Source organism: Silurus aristotelis (assembly GCF_946808225.1).
Source record: "Silurus aristotelis genome assembly, chromosome: 6".
In the NCBI taxonomy this organism is placed as follows: domain Eukaryota; kingdom Metazoa; phylum Chordata; class Actinopteri; order Siluriformes; family Siluridae; genus Silurus; species Silurus aristotelis.
This window is the reverse complement of record NC_139579.1, coordinates 962365-974864: the sequence shown is the minus strand read 5'-3', so window position 1 is coordinate 974864 and position 12500 is coordinate 962365. Positions and strand designations below refer to the sequence as shown.

Below are 12500 nucleotides of genomic sequence, written 5' to 3'. Positions count from 1 at the left end.
GGCATTCAAATGACTGGCATGCAAACGTCTGTGAGGATGAGGGAGAAGGACAGGGAGCGAGATGGACAGAAGATTAAACCTCTTCCTTCGTTCACTTGTGCCCCTAGAGGAGGGATGTGGAGCTGATTTCATTGTTTGCTTACATAGTAGTGTTATTCAGGATTTATTTTAAAGGTGTAAAGAAGTGACCATCGTTCTCTGGTCCAGCAGACCTCCATGGGTTAACTCTATATAGATTTTTCCTCACTTCAGCTGTGGTTAGGCAGAGCACCTGGTCACTGGAAGGAGGGGTGGTCTGAGTAGTCAAGATAAGGGGTGGGGCTCCACATGATACGCGCTGGAGATGTTTGTGTAAACAAGATCCAGCTTGTTCGCTCCTCTCATTGCAAAATCCACATGCTGCTAGAGTTTAGGGAGCACAGTCCTGAGATTCACATGCTTGAAATCTCCAGTGATAATAAACCGTCCGTCGGGGTTGAGCATTCTGCTAGTCGCTAATAGTGCCGTTGAGTTCACACAGTCCCTCCTTAGCATTAGGCACTGGGGGGGGGGGGAATGTTCACTCTGACAATGAAAACAGTGGTGAATTCCAGAGTAAATAAAATGGCCTGCATCTTACAATCCTGTACTCCACTAGCGATGAGCAATAGCTGAAAACAAGCACAGAGTTCTTGCACCATTCCGTGTTGATATAAACACACATGCCACCACCGCGAGTCACCGCACAGAGCTGCGTTTCTGTCGGCACGAAACATGGTTAGCCCGTCTAGCTGGATGGAAACACGGTTAGCCCGTCTAGCTGGAGGGAAACACGGTTTGCACGTCTAGCTGGAGGGAAACACGGTTAGCCCGTCTAGCTGGATGGCGGTGTACGGAACTCTGTCGCTAAACCACGTCTCCGTGTAAACAAAGACACAGCAGTCTCTAAACTAAACTCTCGCTGGATTTGGATGTAATTTATCCAATTTATTGTCCAGGGAGCAGACATTTGAAAGTAGAATGGATGCGAGAGCCAGCCCGCTAGGGTTAGCCTTTGGCCTGCACAGACACCCGCCTGCTTGACACACTTCCGCTTCCTCGAGCACCGCTTCAGACGTCCCCTCTCCCAGGGCCTGGTCTTTGAAGCCGGGGTCGCAGCAAGCCGAGATCGCGATATTTCTCAAAATGGCCAGTTTCTTAGGCAACATATTTCCAGTGAAACTTTTATTTGTGAAACTTTTATTTGGAATTACTTTGAATTACTTTTACTTTTGTTTAAACATCCAGAATGTTAATTTAACACAGATCTAACTGAATGAAACAATATTCAAATAAAAAACAGAAATAATGTGGTACTCTCGAAATAGAGTTGCTTCATTAGCAAAACTTGTGGAGCGTTTCCTTTAAAAGTATTTTCTACATAAAATAAAAATCATTCCATTTCTATGGTAACTGCAGCGATAATTATGAGATCAATTCCTGTTCCTGTGATTAGCATCTGAGATGGTGTTTTTGTTTGTTCATGCTGTTTCACTGAGCGTAAAGGAGACTGAAGCTCCAAGCTGATGGTGTGTATCTCTTTGGATTCCTGATACCAGTCATTAAAAAGTCCTCATGAGCAGCCAGTGCTAAGCTCTAAAATAGGATGGTTAGCATGGTGTCATAAAAAAATAAAATAAAATAAATAAAACTGTGCATTTTCAGTTTCAGCCCTAAAACTACAATCATCTGCACCATACATAAAAAACTAATTTGAGGAAAAATGAACCGTGGGAGTCGATCCCATGACCACACGACCTCCACACAGAATGCTAACTAAAATGTTAGCGCTGTCCATGTTGAGAACACAAAGGAGAAAAAAAACAAATGAGAAGAAGGAAATGTTTTTCCTGATCATGTTTTAACCATCCTGTCATTACTCTGTTTGACAAAACACCCTCACTATTTAGAATAAGGTGTGTACACACACACACACACACACACACACACATGACCTGGAAAACAATGTGTGTTTTTAGCAGAAGATCCAGGGCTTATATATAAGACTGTTAATGCGTTAGACTGAGCTCCACCCAGGTGAACTTTATTGTTCAGAAATGCCACAGTAATGGACAAGAATGCAAGAGAGCTAAACGGGCAAACTGTCTCTCTTTTGTCATTCACTGTGGCATTGGGCAATTAGCCTAGCTGTCCACATTGAGTTAGATACTGTAGCCCCTTCCTCCAAGTGTGTTTCTTCACTCTGTGATGAAGTAGCAGCAGTTGGACAAGATGCATTTGGTGTGTCTTAGAGGAACATTTCTTGAAATAATTGTTTTTGGAGGATCATGGCTTGGCAGGGAGGTTTCTTGGAGGAACAAGTCTTGAAAGTCTTGAAAGAATGCACCTCAGAAGAAGTTGTGTCAAAAGAACAGGTCTTTGAAAAACATTTCCTGTAGGATTGTGTATCTGATCAACATTTCATGCAGGGAGCCTTCACTTTCCTGCGTGACCATCTGTCCCTGTATGATCAGGCAGATCTAACTGCTGGATGGGAATTGGGCAGGAGAAAATTCGCAGGTAAAAAAAGGACCTGTTAAAGTCCTGAGGAGCAGTAAAGTGCTCTTTTTGTTCAGGTCACATTTATGGCATGTAGCAGTGTAGCAGATGTCTTTATCCAGAGCGACCTGTAGCAGATGTCCTTATCCAGAGCGACCTACATTTTTCTCATACATACAACTGAGCAGTTTTTGGGCCTTGTTTAGGGGCGCAGGTCAGCAGATTGGTGTTCTCACGACTTTGGGTTCAAAGCCCATTGCCTTAATCACTAAGCTCCCACCTCCCCATGTCTATAAAACACAGATGCATCCTGTCTTCTGTCTTGGTCATGAAATATCCTGAGGTGTTTTCATGGGGAAATTGGATTAGAGTCTAAATGGTGTTACTGTGGTAATGCTGTGGTGGTGTGAGACGAGTGCAGCACTCTGAGACAATGTCCTACTGCAGGATAAAGCGTCATTAGATTACAGAGCTGAGGGAGAGCTCTCATTGTCCAGCGAGTGGCAGGAATGGGATGAAAACGCTGAGCTGAAAACTCGGGAGGGATAAGTGTGGTGCTGGTTTGGATTTTTTATTTTTTTACGTTTGCAAAGATTTGACAGGTACAACACAAAAGTGAAGAGGAGCGAGGTGTATATATTCCGGTGTCTTGTTTTTAACCTTCCACCCTCCTCTCTCTCTCTCTCTCTCTCTCTCTCTCTCTCTCTCTCTCTCTCTCTCTCTCTCTCTTTCTCAGGATGAAAGTGAGAAGGAACTGTCAACGCCACTTATTGCTCGGCACAGCCGGAGTTTGTTTGCTCTCTCTGTTGTACTGCTATAAAACGCTCCAGCAGGAAGCTCTGCTGCAGAGACTGTCCTCCTACAGCTCACTGGCCAGATTCAGTGACTTCTTCTGGCAGGACATACTGACCACATCCTTCATCTCTGAGACGGACAGACAGACAACTGTCAGAAAGGTAAAAAAAACCTGTACAGACTCACTGTAGGAAAAAGTACAACCTCCATCTCCTGAGGGCTGATAAGTTATTTAAAGACTGAACAAATGACCATCTAATTGGACTTTTTAATAAACAATTCTCTTTTGAAAGTAAAATAATTTTCTCTTATGTTAATATTCTGATGACAATGTGCATTAATTAGGCAAGCGAGCTAAATATACCCTAAATGTATAGTGTTATTTATGCCTTTACTTTTGAGAGTCATCAACAGCTGGAACCAAATTCCTTGTGTGTGTCAACACTGAATCTGAAGTGTCCTTTCACTAAATACTTTTAACCAGGTTAGAGTGTAATGGTCTTTACCCAGGTGAATAGTTCTAGTATCCAAATAAGGGCCTTGTGTGGCTAGTAACCTTTAATCAGTTGTCACCATTAGCTTGTGTTTGAAAAAATTAATTGATGAAGGCAAAATTGATGGTACCACCCTAGTATTAAGTGTCACCCTAAAAAATGCCCCCTTTTCTGATAGGGAAAAAATATATATATTTTTTTTACGAGGGGCATATGAGGGCCATTCAAGTCAAACCATAGTGGAAGTTTATACACTTTTCTCAGTGTTTAACTAACGTCTGAAAAGTTCAACATAGAAAGATTTGTCAATACACATGAACCATCCTAGGACAGCCTGCTTCATGCAAATTCATGACAGGTTAGGTGTTGATTCTCCAGAATCAAATGTTCCACGAACTGAATCTTCACAGGAATGACTGCTGTGGGCTGGGAACCACCACAACGATTGTCACTGACGAATGTACGGCTATCTTTAAAACGTTTATGCCATTCAGATGTCTTTCTGCAGCTGAGCGTCTCATTACCGTACCGTGATTGAAGGCTTCTGTTGATATCAACGGCTTTTACGCCTTCATTCACGAGAAACTTCAGCAGTTCTGTGCATTTACTAACACTGTTGTCTGCCATCTTTATTAACGGTCTCTGGACCAGCCCGTTACTTGTGCGCCACCTATCAGTGATAGGACAAGATAGCAACTTACTGCTGCGTGTAGTACCGCCATGCTAGCATACATTTTTAGACCTGTAACGTAAAAAGTCCTGGTTTACTTTAATCCCCCTTGTAGAATGTTCCCTCTGAACGATGACTGAAGTTTGGTGTTATTAGCATAGAAACAATTTGGAAAAGTTTGGGCTCATATATTGTAATATACATAAAAAATTATTTCAAATGGGTTCATCTTAAAATCTCCTGAAGCACCTTGGAAGAGTGCAAAAATATATTTAGAACTTTCACCTGGAACTAGAATTTGTGTATTCATCGATTCATAGAGTTTTTTTATTCTTGCAGAACCCAGCAGATGAAGATTTGCTCCTGCTAGATTCCTCAAGTCCACACAGGGATCTTCAGAAACAACTGCACATTCTGCAGGATGATGCCACAGTCTACTTTGTCCACACTGAGAGAGGAGATCTGTGCTTCGTTGATGGGACAGAAATTAAATCAAATATGCTGGAAGATGGCACGGTTGTCAAACATAAAAGGGAGCTATTGGAACAACTTGGAAAAAACGAAACCAATCCGAAAGATCACAAGGTTACATCTATGAGGGAGAGGTCGAAGTGCATCTGCCGCCAGGGTTGGCACGGCCCTAACTGTGGCATTCCGACTGTGGTGCAACACTCAAACCTTCCCACCAAATCCCACCTGAAGCCCAGGAAGGTTCCACGTCGAATCATCAACGCCATCAACATCAATCACGAGTTTGACCTGCTGCATGCCAGATTTCATGAACTCGCAGATGCTGTTGATCTCTTTCTGGTGTGCGAGTCAAACTACACTGCATATGGACAGGCCAAACCCCTGAATTTCCTTCGACTTCTCGTCAATGGAACGTTTGATTATATAAAGCACAAAATTCTCTATGTATTCCTGGACCATTTTCCCGAAGGTGGCCATGCCAACGGTTGGATTGCAGATGATTACCTTCGCACTTTCTTGTCAAAAAACGGATTACTGAGGGTTCAGGGTTTGAGACCAGATGACGTGTTCATTCTGGACGACGCAGACGAGATTCCACTTCGGGAAGGAATTATTTTCCTCAAATTATACGACGGATGGACGGAGCCCTTCGCGATTCACATGCGGAAGTCCTTGTATGGATTTTTCTGGAGGCAGCCGGGAACGTTGGACATTTTATCCGGATGCACTGTCGATATGTTTCTTACGGTGTATAAAGGGGACGGGATCCTGCTACGACGGCGGGATTATTACACTGTGTCAGGATTCCGGGAATACGAAAAGAAGTCAGGACAGATTCTAATGCAGTGGTCGATCGGAAGTCCGGTTCACTATGCAGGTTGGCATTGTTCATGGTGTTTCACACCAGAAGGAATTTATAATAAACTGATTTCGGCACAAAATGGAGATTTTCCTCGCTGGGGGGACTATAAGGAGAAACGGAAACTGAGTTACATCAAGCATTTGATAAAAACAGGGGGCTGGTTTGATGGGTCGCTATCAAACTATCCTCTAACTGACCCTAAAGAGCACATGTTTGCTCCTAAATATCTGCTGGAGAATTTTGACAAGTATCGCTATATTTTACAGAATCCATATGCTTAACGATTGAATCCCGGTGAGGTTTTTATCTTGTATGATTAAAATTGAAACACCAAAAAGGTGATGAGTTTGTGGCCTTTAACAAACAAAGGTCTTGTTACTTTCGACATGGTGTCTGTGTAATGGCCTTTATCTGGGTGATGAGTTTGTTACATGTAAATACAAATTACTGGTGAGATTAGCTTTTACCAGGTGAGTGGTAAGTAGCCTTTAAAGGATTTTTCGTTAAGAAACTAAGGGTTTCTTTAAACTCTATGGTGGAAGTTTATCCTATAGAGAATACATGTATGTCAAATTTCTATTCTATTTATTTCTTTACAGCTGCTTATTGAAAATGGCATTTAAAAAATGTGCTATACAAATAAAATTTTACTGAATGAAGTAACTTGTAGACTTGAAATAGGTGGGTGGCTAGTTACCATTATCCCAGCACATATCTGGTGGGTTTTACCCAGGGGAGTGTCTACTTTCCTTCAAACCAGGTAAGTGGTCTGTGTCTGGGGCAGTGGACAGTGGCCTTTACCCAGGCGAGTGAATTCTAAAAATAATAACACAATATTGGTTGACAGTAAATAAAGACTCGAGTCCAGCACTGGATTTTAACTGAAGTTGGAGTGTCAGTATTTGCCAGTTAGCTAAAAGAAATCTATGTGGTTTTTCTACGATTATGAAAGCAGTACACACAGGAAGTGAGAGAATGGTCCAAAAAAGGTTGTGTAAGTAGATTTATGTAGTGTTTTGTATTCTACATCCGTCTCTCACATCATATCGAAAAGTTTCAGTCCAACTGTTTATTCTTTATATTTTCATTTGTAAATATTCTGTATAAGCTTTAAGACTTACTTTAAGTTTCTTGCCAATGGTCCATCCATAGTTATCAAATTATCTGAGTTAATCAATAACCTGATTGGTGATATGAATCTGATGCCTAACCAGCTAATTATTAAAATAGCAGCAAAATTATTGTCTTCGAATGATCCTTTTCTACTTGTATCAGTAACTGAGATAACTGTGTGAATAAACAATTACTCGGGTAGTTGTGTAGTAATAACCCTGTTCATTTTGTATAATCGTGTATATGTTTAATTGTATCGCGCCATTTTTTGGTGTGATACTTTTCTTCAAACCAGGTAAGTGGTCTGTGTCTGGGGCAGTGGACAGTGGCCTTTACCCAGACAAGTGGCGAGACTCCAGGCAGTCCGGATGTGTCTTCCTGTTCACCCTTTGACCGAACAAAGGCTACTGCAGAGAGAGAGAGCAGCAGAAACAGGAGCCGAGGCTTTTACTGGGTTTTGTCTCTGGGACAACAGTCCCACTGGAAAATGTCACTGGGACAACGGTCATTAGAGTTGTTTTGTCCTTTTCACAATGGACTTCGTGAAGAGTTATTTTAATTAACAGATACAAACAAATGAACCAACAATGTAAAGCAATTATTATAAAAAAAAAACAATAAGGAGTCATGGGGGCCAAGCACCAACACACTTACAATAACCAAGACATACACTGAGCTCTCTCTAGTGTGTGTTTGTGTGTGTGTGTGTGTGTGTGTGTGTGTGTGTGTGTGTGTGTGTGTGTGTGTGTGTGTGTGTGTGTGTGTGTGTGTGTGTTTTCCGATGTCTGCAGATAATATATTTACAGAAATAAGAAAACCAGTACAACAGGCAATTCATTCTGACCTTACACACACACACACACACACACACACACACACACACACACACAGTAAGAGAGTGATAAGCCATGTGAAAGAAGTTAAAGAATGAAGAACTACAGTTAGCATTTGTTGAAGAGTATGTGTTTTCCTGATTGGATTTAAATAATATTTCTTTTGGTTTCATTTCCAGCAATTAGCCGTAAGGATACATATTTGGCAGGCAAAATGTCAGTCTTGAAAATCCTTTTAATATAATGGTCACAGACCAAACCAGCAGGTCCTCACTTTACACCACAAGCTGATCTCTGGGACATTTTACTACACAACATCAGGAGAACAGCATAACATTATGACCACCTAAAAAATATCGTAGCCCCTTTTGCTGCTAAAACAGTCGTGACCCATCGATCATCAACAGCATTAACTTCTTCAGCAGTTTGAGTTACAGGAGCTCGTCTGTTAGATCGGACCACACGGACCAGCCTTCACTCTACAGCGTGGAGGCCGAGCGTAAGGATTTAAGCAAGTTTGACAAATTGTGACGTCTAGACGTCTGGGTCAGAGCGTCTCCAAAACTGCAGCTCTTGTGGATGTTTCTGGTCTGCAGTGGTCAGAATCTATCAAAAGTGCTCCAAGGAAGGAACAGTGGTGAACCGGCGACAGGGTCGTGGGGGACGAGGATCATTGATGCACGTGAGGAAAGAAGGCTGGTCTAACAGGCGAGCTTCTGTAGCTCAAACTGCTGAAGAATTTCATGTTGTTAATGATGGGGGGGTCATGACTGTTTTAGCAGCAAAAGGGGACCAACACAATATTAGGAATTAATATTCCCCGTTAGTCCTCATGTGCTGTTATAATGAGCTTGACTCTTTTGAGAAGATGTCCCACTACGTTTTGTGGAGACTCATTCAGCTACAAGTGTGTAAGTAAAGTCAGGTACTGATGTACTTGAGGTGAGGAGGCCTGGGGTGCAGTCAGCGTTCACATTCATCCCCAAGAGTGGTCAATTGGGTTGGAGCTCTAAAGCAGGAGATCTTCTACACCTTCCAACCTTCCAATCTTCTAGATCTTCATGGAGTTGGCTTTGGGTCTTGGAGTTGAAGTGAAGGGACAATTTCAAGCTACAACATCCAACGACGTCTTATACAATCGTGTGTACAATTTCGTGGAAACTGTTTGAAGAAGAACCACATGTGGCTGGAAAGGATGGTGCCCTAATACTTTTGGCCAAACAGCATCTCGTTTCTATAGTAACGGTTTAAAGGGGGAATTTCTTTATTAAAACATGTGTATTTGTATATCTGTTATCTGAAATGTTGTGTAATATTTATGGAAGGAGTCTCCAGTGTCAGTGTAAGAAGTTTATCGCTGCTATAAGATAAGTGAAGTGAGAACTGGTTTCCTGGTTTTCTGCACCATGGATTAGAAACAGATAGAATGATGTTTTTATAATAAAGTGTAAACTCTCTGAACTCGTCACCCTGTCTCAGTCTCGGTTCTCTCAGGGAGCGTTTGATATGATGAGGTACCCGTTGAAGGTAATGTACATGTTCATGTCGTCGCTGTAGACGGCGTTCTCGCGCTCTCGCTTGTACAGGCGCACCCACACCTCGTCGTGGAGCTGGAGGCTCAGCAGGATGCTTTGGCTCTGCATGATGGAGCGATCTCCGGGCTGAGTGTACACCAGAGTGCGCTCTTTCTCGTTCTGCATGATGTGCACGTAGGTCTCCTTGAAGTTCCACGTGTGCACGTTGACGTTGAAGAAGTAGACCCCTGGCGTGCTGCAACGGAACTTGCCGGAGAACATGTCGAAGTGGCCGGGAACGTTGACGAACTCCGTGTCGAACAGGATCACCTGATACGAGTCTGTGCTGTGAAGAGCTTTGCGTCGACCCACCGAGAACGCCGAGTGCTCAGACTTGCACGGAGCGCCAGGTGCTCCAGCATGACCTTTGGAACCTTTCGGTCCTTCAAGACCTTGAGCACCAGATGGACCCTCTAAACCAGGCTTCCCTGGCATTCCCTTTTCTCCCTTTTCTCCTTTATCACCTGAGGAACATCAGAGAAATATTGCATAGGATTGACATATACGTAGATGTGTTCATAGTGTTTGGTTTCACTTTTCAGATCATTTCTACTTTATGATTAATGATCTCCTGTTCTCCTCCTTTTTTTTGTTATCTGGATGTAAATCTCATTTTTTTGCATTTTGATTGGATCCACATGTATAGATTTGTTTCTAATTAGCATATCTGTGTCCAGACTCTCCAATGGCACTATGACAATAGGAAAAATCTGAGTAAAGAACTGCAGAGTATATACACACACACACACACACACACACACACACACACACACACACACACACACACACATTTTTTCCTCTTAACACACACACACACACACACACACACACACACACTAATAAATTCTCATCAATCCACAAAAGAACTCCAGACTATTTCAGTTTCTCCTCCAGGAGCTTTCAGCACTGCACTGACATGAATCTACACACTCAACACATGCCTTCACTGGACCTTGCCTGCAGGCGTGAAGAAACAGGTCTCTCACCACGCAGCTCCTCAGCCCTTTTCCCTCCATATTTGGGACATGATTCAGATCTGATGCTGTATTTGTCCTGAGGAAGTTCGACATGGCGTACTCCAGCTGATCTGTATGGATTTACTAAATCGTGACTCCTCCTTTCTCCTTCCTTTAGCATGTACAGATGTTAGGATTACCTTTGAGGATGGTCATATTGATGACGGTGCGTATTTCAGGTATGGCCGACGTTTCCGTTGGAAGGGTCGCCGGGGTCTCGTCTGGCAGGAAGTCGTCATCGCAACAGCGGCGACACGGCGACTGAGGCACGGAGAGCGTCAGGGGGACGAGGAAGAGGAACCACACGATTACAGACATGGACATGACTGAACCTGCACACACAGTTAATGTCGTTTAAGGATGAAAAAAACCTACATTTTATTCACATGGCAACTACTGAGTCAACTGACAATTTGTTCAGAGCCAAAAGATCTACAATCGGAGTCACAGGCAGTACAGTCAGGGTTGAATCCAAGTTCAAAGATCCAATCTCTAGATTAGAGTCAAATCCAGAGCCTTTGGATTTTGTCTGAGGGCTGCATTTACCAAAGCCACTTTCCCCTCGAGTCCCAACCACTGAAGAGTCAGAAATTCACCTGGACGTGACAGACGCAAAGTTAAAACACTAATGAATTCAGAAAGTGTTCCTTCACCACAGCTGTAGATGATTAATAATTTATAATCTGGTGTTCGGTGTCAATCAGACAGCAAAGCATTGCCTTTTGAACGATGCTGAAACTGTAGGTGGGCCATTGAATCGCAGCTCGGGAGTGATTTTCCAAAATGATGTACGAAATCCTTCAATGAACAACAACAAACCTCATTGTATCACGTTATGACTTCGTATATTTTGTTAAAATAATGATCACGTGTAAGTTTTTTCAGCAGCTTGCTAGTTTTTCCCTCAGAACATTTCAAAAAATCACAGTAGGAGAACTGTAATGTGTTTGTCTTTGATGGTTCAGTATGAGAAGTTCGGCTGGTTGGAAATCAGCAGAGCCGCCGAGGTGCCTATCTGTAAACCCTACAGCCACTTTCCTGGGCAATATTTACACAGGGTGGATTTACAAATGATAAACATCTGATTGATGTTTTAGAATAACAAAGAACACCTGCATTCTGCATTCAGAAGCTCCACTGGTGGCTTCCAGACAGTCATCATCCTGATGACAAACTACAGTACTGTGATTTATCAGTTAAATAAAGACGAAGGAAATACACCTCGTGTAGGAAACAAATCGAGAGCACATTCAGTTGTGCTTGATTTTGTATTTCTTTTCTTTGTGCCATGCAGGAAATTCCAAGAAAGTTCATTTTAAGTTGAATTCAGCAGCTTTCACAATGCACATCGTTCAGCTTTACAGAATGCAAGAATTCTAGAACAAAATTCACTTCTATTGTAATGTGTGTGTGTTTATATCTGATTAGCAGCCTGGGGCTGTGGCAGGAAAAACTCCATCAGACGGTATGAGGAAGAAACCTTGAGAGGAACAAAAGGGGAACCCATCCGCATCTGGGTGACACCAAGAGTGTAATTATAAATCATTTACACTTTACAAACACCAGAGAGTGAGAACTAACATGAGCACTGGAGTGTGTGATTATGAGTCATGTTCTTTCTACAGTCTTCTACAGTCAGTTGATGTTGTAGAACCAGGAGCTACTGAGTTAAATAAATTAGTTCAACATTCTGAGATCATTATAGATCCAACACCAGCTTCTCCATGGCAGAGCTTTAAAATGTTTAATGATGGAGAAACTGCATGTCTACACTGTTCATTTAGAATCTTGATTAAGAGGTTGTTTATCCTCAAAGTCCAGTTGGAGCTGGTTCATCTCTAAAGTGAGGAAATCTTTAACTGGAAATTTGTGGGATTTTTTCCTTTTGCTTTTAAACTGGGAGAAGAAAATTCAAGCTGTTTGATTGTGTTTCTCAGAGTTGTTTATAGGTTCTACTGAAACTTTGTGCTGTGTTGCATGTTTTATTAGCAATCTGCCGTGCAGCTTTCATACCTACACTGTGTTTTGTGAAGGCCTGCCTCCCTTTGAACATTTCTGACCTCACCTCTACCTTTGTGTCTGAAATCCTTTCAAGGTTTCTTCCTCAGGGTTTGTTTGTGAAGTTTTTAACTTCATATTTATATCTGGATTTCTT

At 42.3% G+C, this 12500-nt stretch overlaps 2 protein-coding genes across 4 annotated transcripts in view; one reads left to right on the top strand and one right to left on the bottom strand.

The window, feature by feature from the left end:
- Nucleotides 1–7138, top strand: part of mgat3a (beta-1,4-mannosyl-glycoprotein 4-beta-N-acetylglucosaminyltransferase a) — a 10247-nt gene extending 3109 nt beyond the window's left edge. For both annotated transcript variants that reach the window (XM_083543461.1, XM_083543460.1), the window contains exons 3-4: nucleotides 3254–3473; nucleotides 4816–7138. In XM_083543461.1, the coding sequence (XP_083399587.1) occupies nucleotides 3254–3473; nucleotides 4816–6090 (1495 nt within the window). In that variant the 3' untranslated portion in view covers nucleotides 6091–7138. The remainder of the gene's footprint in view (nucleotides 1–3253; nucleotides 3474–4815) is intronic.
- An 834-nt stretch (nucleotides 7139–7972) lies between these two features.
- Nucleotides 7973–12500, bottom strand: part of c1qtnf6a (C1q and TNF related 6a) — a 6970-nt gene continuing 2442 nt past the window's right edge. The window contains exons 2-4 of one of the 2 annotated variants that reach the window (XM_083543463.1): nucleotides 10892–10941; nucleotides 10486–10677; nucleotides 8088–9793 (exon numbers count right to left, since the gene is read on the bottom strand). In XM_083543463.1, coding sequence (XP_083399589.1) covers nucleotides 9246–9793; nucleotides 10486–10669 — 732 coding nt within the window. In that variant the 5' untranslated portion in view covers nucleotides 10670–10677; nucleotides 10892–10941 and the 3' untranslated portion in view covers nucleotides 8088–9245. Of the gene's footprint in view, nucleotides 9794–10485; nucleotides 10678–10891; nucleotides 10942–12500 lie in introns of both variants that reach the window. The other variant, XM_083543462.1, reaches the window with a different exon arrangement.